Raw genomic sequence first — 16,751 nt, 5'->3', positions numbered from 1 at the left:
TGACAGAACGAGCCATCCGTAAAACATTAGCCCACATTAATCAGGGAAACCTACAACCAACACGAGACAGCCATTACAACACATCAAAAACCCTAAATCCTAATTCATTTCCCCAATTTCCTTCCACATAAACAGCGCAACGGTGCTACTACAAGTAGTTTATCGAGAAACATATACTAAAGCATAATTCTACCACCACTATCAACCCCAAAATAACTCCAAAATTAAGGCCGAAAGAAAATAAAAAAGTCAAAAAGAAAAAAATCCTATGGGAATTCCTAGGTGGTTCACCCACAAACAGATCATAAACAGCCCTCTTCATGCTATCCAACAATTACACCACGGTCACTCGAAAAAATTTTAATTTGTCTTCATTCACCAATGAACCTCTTCGAAGCCTGGCCTTTCTCAGGCTGAGGCAGACACTTGTGGTGCTGTACTCTTGGCCGCTGTATTAACAGCCACCCCGGCAGGACGATTCACACGACCACCATGATCAGACCTCTGATATCCATCACCTCCACGACTCGGTGCTCCTCCCCTATTGCTACTCCTACTTCCAAATTCAGACTTGAAACCGGAATCACCACGTCCATAAGCTCGACCACCTCCATAGCCTCCACGTCCTCTTGCTCCTTCAGTCCTGTAACCATTGCCACCTTCAGTCCGGTATCCATTGCCGTTGCCCCTTCCAGATGAAAACCGTCCCCTGTTGTTCCCTACACATAGAAATGTACAAGCAAAAAATTGTTGTAAAAGATTTAGAATCAAGGAGGGTACAAATGTGCAATCTCCATTTTGAACACAATGTTCAGCACAAAATTCAACTTACCTCGAGTAGATCTCTTTTCCTCAACAAAAATTTGACGGTTGCCAATCATGATGGGTGAAGCCTACAACACCAATAGAAAAATATTATCCGCACAAGCACATGAAAAAAATATAATAACATAAACACTTGTAAAATCAATGGATTAGAATATCAAATGGACTCTTTTGTTTTTATCAATAAAAGAAGAAACAAGCAATAAATTAAAAAGCAATTATGTTAACAACTCTTTATTGGCTTCAAACAAATAAACAGAACCATAAATCTGTTCAAACATCCAAGATATCGGGGCATGAAAAAACATAGTGCATCAATGAAGAAACATGCAACGAACTGAAACACCACTTTCCTTGAGTTAAAAACTCCTTCATAGGGTTCAAACAAATAGACATACATAAATCTTTTCAAACATCCAATATAATGGATCGTGAAAAAAAAAAGATGTGCAACAACGTCTATTAAATACCTCCATCGCACTTTGTACAGAACTTGCAGCCTCATATTCCACAAAGCCAAAACAAAAGCCCTGTGTAATGATGGAGGAACAATAAGTATTTTCACAGAAGAATTGCGAACATCAAAGATAGAGAAACTCAAGACAAACCTTTTGGCTTCTAACTTGCACCCCATTATTTTTTATCAGTCCAAATTTCTTAAACTCATTCTCAATAAGAGCATTTGTAGAATTCATTGGCAGGCCTTTAATGTAGATAGAGTGACCTTCAGCTGTTTACATGAAACCAAAGTTACTAAGCAAACATATGGAAGGATAAGAAACAGAGATAAAGTTAAATAGCAGTATAATGAACTGAATACCTTCAGCCTCTAGGTTCCCATTTTCTCGTGCATTTGTGCTGGAAACTACCGTTTCCGAAACTGGAACAGATGTTGGAGCAGCAGTCACTTGCTGCTCTTGCTTCTTTGGGACAGACCTCACAGAAGCAGGTGCTGGAGTAGAAAATGGCACAGTACTCTCCTTCATAATCTTAAGCTGGAACAAGTGATTTATTCCCCAGAATCAGGTGTGGACAACAACAAAGAAAGAGGAAAAGTGAGATTCTTTTGCACAAATTGCGTTACTAAGTTAATCAACCAATTACACAATATTTACAAATCTGAAAATATTTAGAGACATGAGATATAGTAAAACAGCTGCTTACGATTGAGGCATATGACTTCTTCGGGACTTCAACTTTAGAGTTAGATTCAGCTTCAACTTTGGAGTTGGACTCAGCTTCACCTTTGGAGTTGGACTCAGCTTCAACTTTGGAGTTGGACTCAGCTTCAACTTTGGAGTTGGATTTAGCTTCGACTATAGAGTAAGATTCAGCCACCACCTGTGAATCATCAGGAATTTCATCGACAACCTCTGATACAGGTGCTTCCTCTTCTTCGATTAAAACTTCTCCATTTTCAGCGGGATTGTATACTTCCTCCTTGGCAACATCTTCAGAAACTACTACCACAGGCTCTGAGACATGATAGCCCTGCAAAGCAGTAGTATCTACAACAAGAATCAAACTCAATTAGAGCTAACAAAAGTACACACTTTAACATTTAAATAAGAATCATGTATACCATGCTTGGGAGTAAGAGGAGCTTCAACAGCAGCATCAACAACCAATCCATTGTCCCCGTTTTGAGGGGTGGAATCATCCACATATCTAAAAACATCGTTCAAAACAAAGTAGCCTACGTCTTGTGGTGCCAAGAAAAAACTTTGAGTAAATTTCTTCCTTATATTGTCCTTTCCAGTTAAAAACCCAGTGACAAGGACAAATACTCCCCCATTGTAAGATTCTTGAGCATCCACAGTTACGATATTTGCACTGAGCTCTCCATAATCAAGTATCTTCTTGTTGATTGCCTGCCCAGTAAAATATAATAAACAAATCCAAAGGAATTATTACCCTCACAGTTTTCATCAATTCCGTCTGTGATTCATAACTTCATATTTCTATATTTAGTTGCTGAGAAAAATGTACAATTCTTAAATTTTTTAACTTGTAATGCCTCTATATCCAGTGCAACATAATTTTTAGGTTTTTCTTATACTTTCTAAGCTTCTGGAGATAATATATATAACCAATGAAAAGCATCAAAGGGAAAATTTAACAATACTCCTAGGCATAGGCATCTAGGCCCCAAATAAGTTGCTTTAATAACAATTATGAATATGATCTGGCATGAACATGCAGATGCATTAATATAATGATAAAGAACGTTGGGTCTCGGAAGGAGCTTACATCCATCGTGGTTGTAATGCTCATGATCCCATCATCTCCAGGACGACCAAGCTTACTAATATCTTGGTAAAATCGATGAACAAGCTGAGGGGATTGTTCCAAGATATTGTAGTACTGAAGAACAAATGCGTTGCCAACCTATATTTAACCCAAAAAAAATCATTCCAAATCCGTTAGCAACCATCAGGATCAAAAGTGTAGTAAATCATCAACTACTGTTCAGGTATCAATACATACAACATCGGCACTAGGAGGGAGATTTGAAGCTGGGGCTTGCTGCACCGGAGTCGTCATCTCTGATCAACCTCCAGAAACCAAACAACATCATTACACATTGAACCAAAAAAACTGATACAGATGATTTCACTAAAACGTATATTGAAGAATACTGCATTTCTTTTTTCCCCTTTTATTTTTAAAATACTACTCCAATTCTTTCAATTAGAGATTTGAAAAGTTTTTTCTCCAGTTAACTGAAGACACATTACAAACCTTTCCAAAACAATATAAATAATAATAATTTCCTCGCGCTATTTATATACATACTTTCAAAATAAATGTTCTTCTCGAATCTCATCAGGAAACATGGCTCAAACTATCCACTAACAGAAATTCAGCTTAATTCCGTACACAAAATAGATTCTAAGAAAGAAAAAAGACTCTCTTCAACCTTAAATCCGTTCACTGCCAACTAAAGAAGGCGATTTTAGACTTCTATGAAACAAACCGAGATCTAAAGCAGGCTTAAATAACAAACAAAAAAAAAACTTAGAATATGAAAAGCAGAGGTAATGTATGAGATTTGAAGAGCAAGAGAGTTACCTGAGCGTGGATCGGAGGGAGAGAGGTGAGAGAAGAGGAAAAGGTCGGTGGTGCTGTACGACTTCTCTCACCTCCTTAGGGAGGTTTGGCAGTTTCTAGGGTTTTGGTGGATCTTCAAGAGGCGCGAGTGAGTTGGTATAGGAGGAGGGAGAGGGAAGGGAGAGAGGAAGCGAAAAGGGTTTTGGGTATTTATATTCGAGAAAGGGAAAATGAAAATTTTATTTTATTTTATTTGTTGCGACCGTAATGCATGATTTTTTTTTTTTTTTCTATTTCTAATTAAACTTCCTCTATCTTGGGATTAAAAAATAATAAACAGTTTAGCAATGTCCTTGAGTCCACGACCAATGACAAAAAGTGTAGCAAACCCCCCTTCAAAGAAAAAACGAGGACAAAAAATAAAATAAAACAAATGTGAAGTCTTAAGTGATTTTTTTTAATTTTTTTTTACAACGTACAAAGAGGGGGTTTGAATCTGGGTGCAATGAGGCGAACACATATTGATTAACTGGTGTAACCCACATTTACTATTATTTTATATAGATTATGATGATTATTGTTGTGAGTTATACACTAGTTAGGGTACTTGAAAGCAAACCTCGCGGTTTCAAAATTATGAAACATTAATGCATTAAATGTATGATTATTTAGTTGTGCATGTGATTCATGATAGCAATAGATGTTAAATGAGTCATTTTTTAAAGTATGTGGCTTATTTTAAAGATGCGAGTAATGTATTTTTTATTCAAAGGGTCTATTACTTCACTCTTTATTATTCAAGCGATAGTCTAAACTACAAGGAGAGTGGAGTTTTTTACATATACACCACTAAGGTGCCATGGAGGTTCACACAAGCACTATCAAGACATCATAGAGGTTTGAACATGAAACTATTGGTCTGCAAGTCAATGCCCGTTTCCACTAGGTTACATCACGTTTGCCTATTACTTCAAACTTAGATAGTCACAAAAAAATATGCATTTTAAATGTAAATTTAGAGCCAAGTTTCTTTAATTTTTTATAGGGTATTCATTGCTTCATAGTCTCTGTGCAAATTAAAGAGTTTTGCTCAATTTGCCGCTCAGCACACCCATGGGATGGGTAAAATGGAAAGTTTTGGGGGAAAATAAAACTCAAGTGTTTGTTGAATATGTTGAGCAATTGTTTAGTGCTCAGCTGCCTATGCCTTACGGGAGCTGGTAAATTGGGCTAAGCCAATGACTACCCGTTAGACCCACGCGTCCTTCATTGGGCTTTTTTTGCCCACATTGATCCTGGGCTATTCTATGTTTTGGGATTAATTAGAGAGAAAATAAAGGGAAACAAAAAAAATAGATCTCATTAATGACATGTTTATTTATCAAAATATGTATCAGAAGAAAAGAAATTATCCCTAAATTAGGAATTTGATCAACTAGATGGGATATCATATTTCTCAGTTTTCCGATTTCGTTACCCGATTTCTTACTTCCCATATTCCTAAATTCCCCGATATCTTACTTTCTTATTTTCCCATTCCAAGTAAGTAAAATTATACCATATATTGATATGTTTGCCCAAAACGAATAAAAAATAGTATTGAGCCACAGAGAAAAAGGTAACCAAGCTCAAGTTCTCTCCCACCACCTTAAGAATTTGAAATAGCTGGGATTAATTGTAGGAAGTATGTTAAATAAAATATTGGAAAAAATAGAAGAGGATATCAGATTTATATACAAGAATATCCGATGCTAACTGTACGCCAATCACATTTAGGAAAACTTTACACACACAAAATAAAAAAATTAAAAAAATTAAAAAAATTAAAAGCAAAAAATAAGCCTCTGCCTGTCCCATTAATTTTCCAGCCAAGAACTCATGAAAACTGAGGTTTTGGTATAGCCTGCCTCCCATCAATCTATCCATCCCCTTCTGCATACAACATGTATGCAAATCCCCACCAAAGTAACCCTCATCAGCTGCAATTAAAAAGCAAAAACTAAAAGCTAAAAGCTAGCAAATTAAGATAAAGACGACCAGAAATGAAAAAGGGTCAGTTTCCATATCAGCTGATAGATTCAGCTCTCATCATCCAAAAGCAGATGGGATCACAGTTATGTGTCTCAGAGGCTGAGATACATCAGTGCCTCCAGCATGCTGCACAAATTCAGCTGGTGAGAATGTGCTTCCATGGCAGACACAGACAATGCTGATCTCAGATTTTGTGTAGCTGTACAAGAACCCATGAATTGTTTTCCCATTTGGGCCATTCCCCGTGGTGGAGACATAAGGCATTTGGGGAAGAGAACTGGTCTGGGTTTTGGGTTTTGGGGGCTTTGCAACGGGGTCCATTTTGGTAATTTCCTTCAATGGAGGACTTGTTGGAGTTGCAGAATCTCCATTTGATGAGATGGGTTTGGGGATTGAAACTGGCTCTGTGTTTTCTGATTTGGGTTCTTCTTTGGGAGTCAGTTTTTGATCATTGCGTTGAGAATTTGATTCAAATGAGTTGGAGGTAGCTGTGTGTTCAGATTGGGCCTTGGTCTCTTTTGATATTGAACCATTGTTCAAATGGGTTTTTTCTGGTAAGCTCTGGCTTGAATGGCTTCTGGTCTCACTGCTTCCACCACCTAAAAGATTTCGAAACCCAAAAAATCAAAACAAAATTCTATTTGGGCAGAAAAAAAAAAAACAATTTCAACAAAATAATAAACAAAGGATATGCAAACTTTAGAGTATGTATACAGTACCTTCATGAGAAGCTGCGCTTTGATGATCAGAAACGGTAGAGGAGCTACACATTGGGGACCCATTCAACGACCCCGTTTTACCCAATCCGCCATTCGACGACGTCGCTTTACCAACTCCACCATTCTGCTCCGTTTCGCACCCGTTATTCGCCAAATTTTTATGCGCCTGAAACGGCCTGAAACCGCCGCCGCCGCTGGGCGCCCAGCACGGCATTGCGCAAGGGTACGCGAAGCCGTTCGTGTATGGAACGAACTGCACCGGCGGGTACGGGTACTGACCCGGTTGAACAGGGTAGAGGGGCTCCGTTTCGCCGTTACTCATATTCAGATTGACGTTCACATTTACGTTCGTTTCTGTTCTCTCTCTCTTGATCGCCGGTTGCTGTTGTTGCTCTTCTGTTTGGGCCTCGTTCCTTCCTCGGCTTCTCTTCTCTTCGCGCTTCCTCTTCGCCTCTTGCCTCCGCAGCGCCTGGATCTCCCGCTTCGTCTGCGAATCACGAAGCGCGCTCTCCGGCTCCGACGAGGCCGTTTGGTTCTCCTTTTCTCTCCGATCCAAGCCGAAGCCGTTGACGAGCTGCAATTTCTCTGGTTTTCTGAAACTGCCTCCGATTGACAACCCTAAATCGAGCTCAATCTCCTCCTCTTTCAATCCGGGCTCAGAAGCCTCCACCATTGCCGTAAAGCTTAAATTTTCAACGTATCAAAGAGCCTCAAACTGAAAAAAGAAAACTTCAAGCTTGAAGCTGGAGCTTCGTATTTATATGAAAGAAAGTTCCTCTCTCTCTCTCTCTCTCTCTCTTTGTTTTGAAATTCACATTAGGGTTTGCTCTCAGATTTTCTGAGGAGAGAAAAAGGGTAAGGAAATAGCTGGGGAGGGAAGCGAGGGAGGGCGCCACGTGGCGGAAGAGTAGAAGGCGACAGAGACGGTGGGTAGACACGTAGGATATTTTCGGATATATTTTTAGCGGACGGGATTAGTAAAACTCTTCGCCACTAATCCTGATTAACCGCTGGTTAAAATAATCGAAAATCGCCTGTTTAAGGGTTAATTTAGCGGGAAACAAACTCTTCTCAAGTGTTAGGGAGATTTCTTTGAGCCCATGGAGCACGCTCGCAGGTTCAGGGCGCGCCATGTGGCACACGTGCATGGAGAGCTTAGAATCGGACACGTGTTCGCGCCTGGCATCCGTAAATAACAACGGATAGGCGGAGAGCTCTGGCGCTCTGACAGCCTGGCACCTGCGTACGGACGCGTGGTGCGAGATCTTGCTGTCACCCCGCGAATCTCTACCGTCCTTTTCACACCACGAATTCCCATGACTGTAGTGCTACGTGGCATCGTTCACAACCGCCACGTGTCCCAGTTAGGCAAAACGCGGGGCCCGCGTCTCATGAAGGATGGGATTGAGAGACTGCAACGTGGCGCGCATGTTGAGAGTCGCAGCTCGGCAGGGTCAAGCTGGTCTGCACCTTTTACGGAGAGTGATGTCGACGTGTCGATGTGTTGCTCAGATACGGTGATGCGGAAACGTGGTGAAAGGGGAATGGTTGAGATTGGTTGTCTTTGTACGGTAGTTGACACGTGGCGGATTGTTGGGAGATGAGTTTTTCCAAAAAGTAGAGAGATAGGGTATGTGGCGCATAGACCGGGTTTGAAATTCGTATGACCGATCATTGCAGTTACTTGTATTATGCATGGTTACCACGTGTCGCTGTTTGGATTCATAGACTTTATTTGCATTAGGTTGTACCTTGAGCCTATTTACGGCGATTACAATTAGGCCACTTCCAGCAGTGCCCGAAGGCAAGGGCTGAGGGGGGGCTGAGCCCAAAACGCGATTCCAGCAGCAATTGCTGGCCCGGCCAGGATGTGGGGGCCACAGGCCTGGACTGGCCCAAAGGCTGTGTGAGCCTGTGTGCTGGCCCGAGGGCTGGTGCCACGTGGCGGCTTCTGGGCTGTCGGATTTCTTTTTTGTCCTTCAATCCAAAGGCAGTACATTTTTTCTGCGAAAAAATATGAAAAAAAATCGAAATTTTTTATAAAAAATATCTGAATTTTTATTTTCTATAAATACCAATACCTACTCTTCACTTTTAATAACAAATCCTCATACATCTTCTCCTCCTCCAATTATTATTCACTTTCTACTCAATATTTTTTTCATTTTCAAGTTTAATTTTTCTCTGTCATATTATGGCTTTTTCTCAAGAAACCGGAGGGGCATGGAGCATCATGGAAGATGTTTTGAAATTTATCTGAAATTTGAAACCGAAAATCTTATTCGAAAATATTGTCCAAATTAATTGTTTAGGTAAACAAATTTGTGAAAAAAATAAAATAAAAAATGAATAGTGTTTGCCCTTTGCCATAGCAACTGCTGGAAGTGCACCTTACTTTTTGCAAAGGCATACACTATTTATGTGAATAGTATCTGCCTTAGCCCCCCTTGCCATGACAAGGGTTTCACTGTTGGAAGTGCCCTTAGGGATAGGTTTAGGATTTGAAAATTAGGTGGGCAAAATTTACCTTACGTACATCTACAGAAATTCTCTTATGCGGACATTCGGACGTTATTATCGTGCGGACGCCGTATATTTTATATTACCCCTCTCTGTTTTCCTGCTGTTTACAATAGGATCCGCACGATAATAACGTGTGGACATCCGGATAAAAGAATAACTACGTACATCTATATATAAAATAAAAGACAGAGAATGATGAAACATTCAAAATACTTAAAAATGCCGTTGGTTAATGTAAACAATAAGAATTGAAATTATTAATTAAATGAGGATAAATATGATAAATTTACACTTTTTCATATTTAAAATAATTAAAATAAAAAGAAAAATCAGATAATATATCCTATTTTTATGGAATACAACTACCCATTTTTTTTTTTAATTTTAAAATAAATTTAATTTTTTTTTTAAAAAGCCTCTCACAAGCGCGCGGAAGGGCATCCAGAGAGGCTAGTATATTTTAAGAAAATACAAAATTTGATAGTATAAATGAATTTCATTGATAAAACAAAATAACAAAGTGAGGAGTACATATAGAAACTAGTAAAATTTAAAAACTACCAATAAATCGACGTTTTATTTGAAAACAAGATGGATATTCTTTACTTTTAGTTGACGTAGTAGAATATATACCCCTAATTCTACTTCTGTTTTTTTTTCTTCTACGTACAGGAAAGGGTTGGCTGGCTATTGTAACAAAACAAAACCAAAAACAAAAAAAGGGAAGAGGGGGTTTATTTATGCACAAGTGGGGTGGGACTAGGGTGGGATGATATTTTTTTTTGGCCTTAAAGAAATTAAACTGAAGGTAATGTTTGGCTATTGCAACGGAACAAACCAGAAAAAAGGAAGAAGGGGTTGCCCCCCTTCTAAGGTCCGTTTCTGTCCACAATTTGGGCCAAAATGAACACATTGCGCCCCAGTTGATAATTCTGAAATTAGGGTGCATCTTTAGTTTGAATTCGTCTATCGACTTGAGAATGTAATTCAATGAATTGTGATTAATCTATAATTTACGAATGAAGGGTGAACCCGTGACTTTAATACCCTATTAGTGAAGAGTGAATCTATCATCTTAATGAATTGTGATTAATCTATACCTTAGTAGTGAAGGGTGAATATGTCGTTTTAATGGGTGTAGCGCGTTCGCTTACATTATGAATCCGCACTATAGGAAAATTCCTCAAATTCGGATATGACAAGGTAAAATTCGACAAAACACCAAAAATTTGGTCTCACAGTCTTTATATTTTAGTATTTTTGCATCATCCGAATTCAATTCTTGACTACAAAAAAATTCGTTCATTCCTAAACCCAAAAAGCACAAGTAACCATGTCTTACAGTCGTACTGTGGCATAAAGAAAAAGAAACGAGAGCAACACATTTACTCATTTACTTCCAACCCCCATGTCACAAGATGCTTGTATATTTTGCTCAGAGAAAGAAGGGCAGTACATCATTAAGCCCTGCAGCTCTAGACAGGAGGCATCCTCATTATCAGCTGCCCTGCCATTTTACTGCAAAACAGAAAATATTGTGTTAGGAGGGTTCAGGGCACCTGAGATTAGTCATTAGAGTGTGGCACAAGGGGCATGGTTCACGAAAAATTATTGTATGCAACGGTTGTATATATAAAAGCTTCGAGAGAGGTCGTATGCAAGATTTTTCTCGGGGCTTACCTCTTTATGTAGTAGTAACAGAAGTCAGCTAAGATGAATGTTTGAACCATCTCACTGAGGAAAGCTGACAAAATCCAGAAATATCCACTCCCAATGTAGTATATATATGTCCCTTTAGTCTCATAGATCTGCACGTAAATTGCAAAATGTTGCATTTAGTCTGATACATGTCTAATTGCAAAACTTCATATGGAATTCTAATTTTTGTAGTCATGACAAACCTGAATAATCCAATGAGCACAAGCGAAAAATCTTGAAATCCCCAATGCGAATACATAATGGGAGGTAAATGGTTCAATCATCTGAAAACAAGCATGATAAGAAGAAAACAAAGATCAAAATAATGTCCAGACAGTTGGTAAAACAGGTGATAGATAGTTTTAATCTGATGTAAAATGAACCTTTGCATTCTGCATCAACCGAAGTTGAGGCAGAACCGAAACAGCTTCCATGTATGCACCAAATGCCCAAAGGATTCGAGTGAAGTGATGATTTAGTGTGTAGGGGTGGATGAGCACACCAAGGACAGCAGAAGGCACCACCTGCATTGTGGTTTATGAGGCAAAATAAGTGTTAATATTCTTGTACTTTTTCTATGGCAACAATATCAGTTTCGAGTTCTGTACTTCAAGCAGAGTAAACATGTTCATTCAAGATCAGTGCCTGTTGCAATATAGTAATGGTTTGAGGCTGGCCATAGTCTATGTAACATATGCATATGGAAGCAGCTCCAAATCTTCTCAAATCGAAAGCAAAATTTTTCGTTTCCTCTGTGATTCGATTTTGTCTGCCATTTGGTTTTATAACAACTGGCAATTGAAAATCATGCTATGGAGATGCACAATGGAGAAAGAAACTACAAAGCATAAGCAATTTTCAATGTTTAATAGAATTCTTCCCTTCAAATTTACTGTTAACATTAACATCCTAACTGACAATATGACAAATGCAGCCTCACCTAAAATTTATAATCTCCAATTAAATAGTTCTGGTCTTTGAATACATTCTTCAAATGATTTCCCACATATTTGACAAAGCATTCGGGTACAGATGAACCGACATACAGGCCGTATACACATGTATAAGTTCCTCAAATGGCACCCAATTACACATGTATACACTAAATCATACATACATTTACTTAGGCCGTATACACATGTGTAAATTCCCAAACACTTAATTTAAAGGGAGGTAGAAGATCTTTACCAGGTAATGTAAGCGAAAATTGTCCAGTTCCTTGATGTAGGTCGACTTCAATTTAAACCGTATCATATATACGACCCACGCCGTTGCCATGAGAGTAAGAAAATCTAGCACAGTGTGAATGTCACCCTCCATCATGGTACTACAGAACAACCTTACTGCTAGGAACAGAGCTGTGAGTTCCTGAGTCTTTAGGGAAAGACCTGAGAGTGCATCAGAAACCAGTTTGTTTATCAAAATAAAGCACAATGTGACCTGAATTCTAATAGATTAGGGTAAGATTATGCATTTGAAGATGGATATTGGGCTTCAAAAGAAAGACTATCCATGTTCGTGAAAAATTGCAATGCTAAAACAATAACCATTTTATATAATTAGTGAGAGCTAAATTCACCTATAATTGTTCACATTTTCATCCATCCCCCCTCTTTTTCTTGAACTGTTTTCAAGTTTTATTGAAGTTGGTCCATTTACTAATTAATTAATTACTAAATAAATTGTACCCTGCAAGCTGCAACCATTGTGCCATGACAATACAGCAATAAAAGGTCACACCTTTTAAAATCGAAAATCGAAAATCGAAATCGAAATCGAAAAACCAACTAAATCAACAAGAAGCACGACAAATCACATTAACAAAAAAAACCCAACAATCCAAATCAACCCACAAGAAGAAAAAAAAAACAGAATTATGAAGGATTGAGAAAAGAGGAAGGCAAAGATACCAGAGCAAGTCTTTTGGGTGGTGAGCTTATATATGAGGACGATGATCCCAAGGACATGCACAACCTCAGAGGCAATGAAGAAGTATTTGTGATCCCTCACCGAAAACCTCAATGCAAGCAAAGCACAGAGAGCAAGCAAGGCTCCAAGAAAGACCTTGACTTTCATTGACAGGCTCCTCACCCATTGAAACAGCACATTTACAGGCGAGCTCCTCCTCCTCCCCATGGTATCAGCCAAGACTGCTCTGGACCTGATTGATATTGAAAGAGAAACAGAGAAACAAACGAAGAAACAAAAATTATGTTGTGTTTTTTTCCAGTGTGTTGTTAGAGGTAAAGAGTGTGAGCGTTTTGATGGGCAATTGGGCATGCAGTTAGTCTCCGGTACTAGGTGGCATTTATGTTGTTTCCATTATGGGGACCAATTAGGAAAGGACACGTCAAATATCAGTTTAAGGAGGAAAGATTAGATTGGATCCCGAAGTTAATGCTTTCCTTTTTGGTTCTCTTGGATTTGGGTATGTAATCATCCTTGGAGTTGACCGTTTTGATGACTTTCTTATTGTTTTTAAAAGGATTCAATGACGCAACAACACAAATAGAAAGAAGGAAAAGACTCCTTCTTGGGCATGGAAAAGGATTAGAGGATTTATTTATAAAAAGAGAAGAAAAAAAACCTACTTAATTTAGAAAAAAAGATAGGATAAAAATTAAACTCTAGACCGTTGAAGCTACAAATTCCCCTAAACTAAACTCTTATACAAAGATGAGCAGGTAAGCAATAATTTTGTGTGTGTGTGTGAATGTTACTCAGTTTCAAGAATGCTAAGTTGTAAAAGACCTACTAGGGTAGTGGTTTGAAGCAATTGCTCCTCTAAGCAAGGTCTTGGGTTTGAGTCCTAGCATATGTGTAGTGTGTGTGAATTTAGTATATTATCGCCTATCTCAATAGAAAATGTCCTTAAAAAAATGTTAAAATTTAAGTTTGGCGAGGGATCTTAGCATCCAAAAGCAAAACATTGTAGGTATGTTAGTGTGACTTTTCATCTTTTTATATGGCTATTTTGCTTGTTGTTGTTGTTGGAACTTGGGTATCTATCTCTTTTATATGTTCAATCAAATTTTGGATTATTTCTGACATTATTGCCAATGGAATTTGGATTGTTCCACGCATATATCAATTGATAAGGAGCATTTTGTTCCTTGAGAATAATAATAGATATTCATAAATTACTAGTGATGCATGTATTTATGTATAAATATTCAAATCCTCACTTACCTCTCATTAATAAAAAGAAAAAAAAAAAAAAAAGGAAAGACAATTACTTTATTTCCTTATCTCATAAACTAGCAAAGTACCAAATGCACTTCACTACCTATCTTCATAGAATTCAAAGGGCAGCCTTGGGGTTAAGATAACTTCAAGGGAAGTTGCCTTTGGCATGGTAATGCCTAGCCCTTCAGTCAAGTCCACAGGCATGTCCAAAGGTGTTGCCAAATCAAACCCTTGAAGCAAGCGTCCAAGTGTCAAATGGGTAACTTGCAATGCAAATGTGGCACCTGGACAAGACCTTCTTCCAGACCCAAATGGGATGAACTCAAAATGTTTACCAGAGGCATCAATTCCTACATGGGTTGTGAGAAATCTCTCTGGGCAGAACACTTCAGGGTCTGGCCACAAACTTGGGTCTCTATGCAATTTCCACAGATTCACAAACAAACGGGTGCCTTTGGGGATGTGAAAGCCACAAACTTGACAGTCTTGCATTGCTTCATGAGGCACTGAGAGTGGGCCTGGTGGGTAGAGGCGCAGTGTTTCTTTGACAATGGCTTGGAGGTAAGGTAGGTTTTCGATATCAGTGTCTTCAATCCATCTGTCCCTGCCAACTTTGAGGTCTAGCTCTTCTTGGGCAAGCTTCAAAACATGCTTATTGTTTAACAGTAAAGAGAGGATCCATATCAAGTTGATTGCTGTGGTTTCTGAACCAGCTAGAATAAGATTCTGCAAAATGAAAAGTTGAAAATTGTGAACAACAAACAATCTAGAGTGTTGCAATTTGCAAAATATACAGCCCCTGAACCAAAAAAATGTTGAAGAGTCCCGCATCGGAAACTTGACTAAATAAAATACAGGATATAATGAATGGTTCCACTACTAATATCACCGAGGCCTTTTGTGATAAAACCTCACACTTACTGGACTTTGTAAGTGGTTAAGTTTGGGACAATATCGGTGTTGTTAGTTTCTTGCTTTTCTTTACTTTGATGAACTTTTACATTCCTTTTTCTTGTAAAAGATAGTTTCTTGCTCTGTTTTGAGTAGTTTTAGTTTCTTGCTCTGTTTTGAGTAGTTTTGAGCTATCATTTTATCACTTGAAAATAAAAAAGATGAAACTTTACTGAAAAAACAATGAGAAACATTAATAGATTTACCACCACAGATGTTAAAAATCATAAGCAATTGTGGTTTTTTCATATGATTAGGCATATAAACATACCATTGATGTTGCCTTGATGATCGTTTCACGCGTATAGCCAAGCGTTGAATTGTCCTCAATCACAGACATCATGACATCAATGAAGTCATGCTCGTCCCTTGAGTTAGTCTCTTTCTTTGCATAATGTTCTTCAACCCAACTTCCCATGACAGAATCTAACTCCTTCATAATACGCTTCATAGCTTTAACTTGCCCTTTAAAATCAATCCAACTTGGAAAACCAATTACATCAGAAGCAACTGGATTTCCTGACACATACATAAACTCCTTCACAATTTTCCCAAACCTTTGCTCGTCTCCCTCATCTGAGCTATCAAAATATCTCTTCCCAGCAATCATTCTAGTAATTACATTCAAAGTTAGGTGCTCAATCCAATCATTGATCACGACCTTGGTTGGATTTAGACCATTGTGCCCTTCTGTTTTGCAAAGCAAAAACAACCCTTTAATGAAAGCATCAACCTCAGAAATTTGGACATGTTTTAAAGTCTGAAGCCTGCGGCTAGAGAGCAACTCAACCATGACCATTTTTCTCATGTCACGCCAGTATGTGCCATATGGTGAGAACCCAAATCCTGCATAGTTGTAGCCAAGGTACTTGCCGTGTGAGGACCTTGGTCTAGTTGCAAAAACTGTGTCGTTTTTGGTGAAGCATTGCTTGACTGCATCATAGTTGCTGATCACAAGTACAGGGTGCTTGCCAAGCCATATGGTGAAGATAGGGCCATACTTGTCAGCCATGGCTGCTAGAGTTTTGAAAACTGGGCCACGTAGCTTGTGGAGGTGACCTATGATTGGCAAGGCACCTGATGGTTGTGGGGCCAACATGCCCTTGATTTTGTGGCTATGGATCCTCACCCTCCATAGATATAGAACCAAGCCCAAAAGACCTGCAATTGCTAGCGGATGAGAAAGAAAATCCATGAGGGATGGCTGGCTATGGTGACAAAAGTGAGCTTCCAATTAATTTATGGTTTGTTGGTGGTAAAAGCTGTAGTCTCATAGACAAGGAAAGATGACATGTTGGGCCACTAGCCACTCAAATTCAAGGATATATTTGAATGGTTAATGTTTTTTCATTGACTATGGTTTTGGGAATGATATTTGGTTTTCACCAAGGACGACCTTCCAATGCACGTGGGTTGAAAAATATGGGTTGGATAATGTTGTTAATTCTTTCTTCTGCTTGCAAGATTTGAGTACCTGGATTGAAAAATGGCATATATTTAATATTGGGTTAATTTCAGTTTAGTATCCTAAACTCTCACTCTTAAGGCATGTTTGTCCCTGCACTCTCAATTTTAACAATAAAGTACCCTATATTTTTAAATTTTTTGTAATGTAAGAATTAGCTAAGTGATGACGTGACATATATGAGACCCACTTTTTTTTAACTTAAATTGATTAAAATATTAATAAAACATTAAAATCAATTAAAAATAGGATTCGGATCCTTTGCTTTGATTTTCATTGCCATGATTTGCTTGTCTTTTACT

The 16,751-nt window shown here is 38.5% G+C and overlaps 4 protein-coding genes across 5 annotated transcripts; all 4 read right to left on the bottom strand.

The window, feature by feature from the left end:
- Nucleotides 1-4,080, bottom strand: LOC110756990 (nuclear transport factor 2). Of its 2 annotated transcripts, none has more exons than XM_021958504.2 (10): nucleotides 3,898-4,080; nucleotides 3,313-3,380; nucleotides 3,076-3,213; nucleotides 2,408-2,696; nucleotides 1,990-2,333; nucleotides 1,646-1,820; nucleotides 1,434-1,555; nucleotides 1,296-1,355; nucleotides 833-893; nucleotides 1-719 (listed from the first exon to the last, which is right to left on the bottom strand). In XM_021958504.2, exons 2-10 carry the CDS (start codon nucleotides 3,367-3,369, stop codon nucleotides 409-411), a joined length of 1,557 nt encoding a protein of 518 aa, XP_021814196.2. In that variant the 5' UTR covers nucleotides 3,370-3,380; nucleotides 3,898-4,080; the 3' UTR covers nucleotides 1-408. The 2 variants fall into 2 exon arrangements, with proteins under 2 accessions (XP_021814196.2, XP_021814198.2); XM_021958506.2 differs by having other exon boundaries at nucleotides 3,313-3,371.
- Nucleotides 4,081-5,524: 1,444 nt separating this feature from the next.
- Nucleotides 5,525-7,471, bottom strand: LOC110756967 (nuclear transport factor 2/RNA recognition motif protein). Its single transcript, XM_021958476.2, has 2 exons — nucleotides 6,627-7,471; nucleotides 5,525-6,506 (listed from the first exon to the last, which is right to left on the bottom strand). Exons 1-2 carry the CDS (start codon nucleotides 7,297-7,299, stop codon nucleotides 5,965-5,967), a joined length of 1,215 nt encoding a protein of 404 aa, XP_021814168.1. The 5' UTR covers nucleotides 7,300-7,471; the 3' UTR covers nucleotides 5,525-5,964.
- Nucleotides 7,472-10,377: 2,906 nt separating this feature from the next.
- On the bottom strand, nucleotides 10,378-13,307 carry LOC110757040 (ER lumen protein retaining receptor family protein). The gene is made up of 6 exons (XM_021958558.2): nucleotides 12,758-13,307; nucleotides 12,036-12,235; nucleotides 11,231-11,371; nucleotides 11,051-11,131; nucleotides 10,830-10,957; nucleotides 10,378-10,667 (listed from the first exon to the last, which is right to left on the bottom strand). The coding sequence occupies exons 1-6, from the start codon at nucleotides 13,125-13,127 to the stop codon at nucleotides 10,625-10,627; spliced, it is 963 nt and encodes a 320-aa protein (XP_021814250.2). The 5' UTR covers nucleotides 13,128-13,307; the 3' UTR covers nucleotides 10,378-10,624.
- A 627-nt stretch (nucleotides 13,308-13,934) lies between these two features.
- On the bottom strand, nucleotides 13,935-16,362 carry LOC110756959 (cytochrome P450 CYP82J17-like). Its single transcript, XM_021958467.2, has 2 exons — nucleotides 15,256-16,362; nucleotides 13,935-14,759 (listed from the first exon to the last, which is right to left on the bottom strand). The coding sequence occupies exons 1-2, from the start codon at nucleotides 16,177-16,179 to the stop codon at nucleotides 14,130-14,132; spliced, it is 1,554 nt and encodes a 517-aa protein (XP_021814159.2). The 5' UTR covers nucleotides 16,180-16,362; the 3' UTR covers nucleotides 13,935-14,129.
- Between the last annotated feature and the right edge of the window lie 389 nt (nucleotides 16,363-16,751).

The sequence above is a fragment of the Prunus avium genome, chromosome 8 (assembly GCF_965620075.1).
Source record: "Prunus avium chromosome 8, drPruAviu1.hap1.1, whole genome shotgun sequence".
In the NCBI taxonomy this organism is placed as follows: domain Eukaryota; kingdom Viridiplantae; phylum Streptophyta; class Magnoliopsida; order Rosales; family Rosaceae; genus Prunus; species Prunus avium.
The sequence above is the reverse complement of the archived record's forward strand: the minus strand, read 5'-3'. Positions and strand labels throughout refer to the sequence as shown.

What these genes read in the sequence shown, in the direction of transcription:
- LOC110756959 (XM_021958467.2), bottom strand. Translation starts at nt 16,179, where the DNA reads ATGGATTTTCTTTCTCATCCGCTAGCAATTGCAGGTCTTTTGGGCTTG. An exon ending in TCATCAAGGCAACATCAATG is followed by an intron (nt 14,760 to 15,255) that starts GTATGTTTATAT and finishes TTCATTTTGCAG; the next exon opens with AATCTTATTCTAGCTGGTTC.
- LOC110757040 (XM_021958558.2), bottom strand. Translation starts at nt 13,127, where the DNA reads ATGCCCAATTGCCCATCAAAACGCTCACACTCTTTACCTCTAACAACA. An exon ending in CACCCAAAAGACTTGCTCTG is followed by an intron (nt 12,236 to 12,757) that starts GTATCTTTGCCT and finishes ATGCACTCTCAG; the next exon opens with GTCTTTCCCTAAAGACTCAG. An exon ending in ATTTTCGCTTACATTACCTG is followed by an intron (nt 11,372 to 12,035) that starts GTAAAGATCTTC and finishes ACCACAATGCAG; the next exon opens with GTGGTGCCTTCTGCTGTCCT.
- LOC110756990 (XM_021958504.2), bottom strand. Translation starts at nt 3,369, where the DNA reads ATGACGACTCCGGTGCAGCAAGCCCCAGCTTCAAATCTCCCTCCTAGT. An exon ending in TCCCTCCTAGTGCCGATGTT is followed by an intron (nt 3,214 to 3,312) that starts GTATGTATTGAT and finishes GGTTAAATATAG; the next exon opens with GTTGGCAACGCATTTGTTCT. An exon ending in TCCTCTTACTCCCAAGCATG is followed by an intron (nt 2,334 to 2,407) that starts GTATACATGATT and finishes TTCTTGTTGTAG; the next exon opens with ATACTACTGCTTTGCAGGGC.
- LOC110756967 (XM_021958476.2), bottom strand. Translation starts at nt 7,299, where the DNA reads ATGGTGGAGGCTTCTGAGCCCGGATTGAAAGAGGAGGAGATTGAGCTC. An exon ending in AAGCGCAGCTTCTCATGAAG is followed by an intron (nt 6,507 to 6,626) that starts GTACTGTATACA and finishes GAAATCTTTTAG; the next exon opens with GTGGTGGAAGCAGTGAGACC.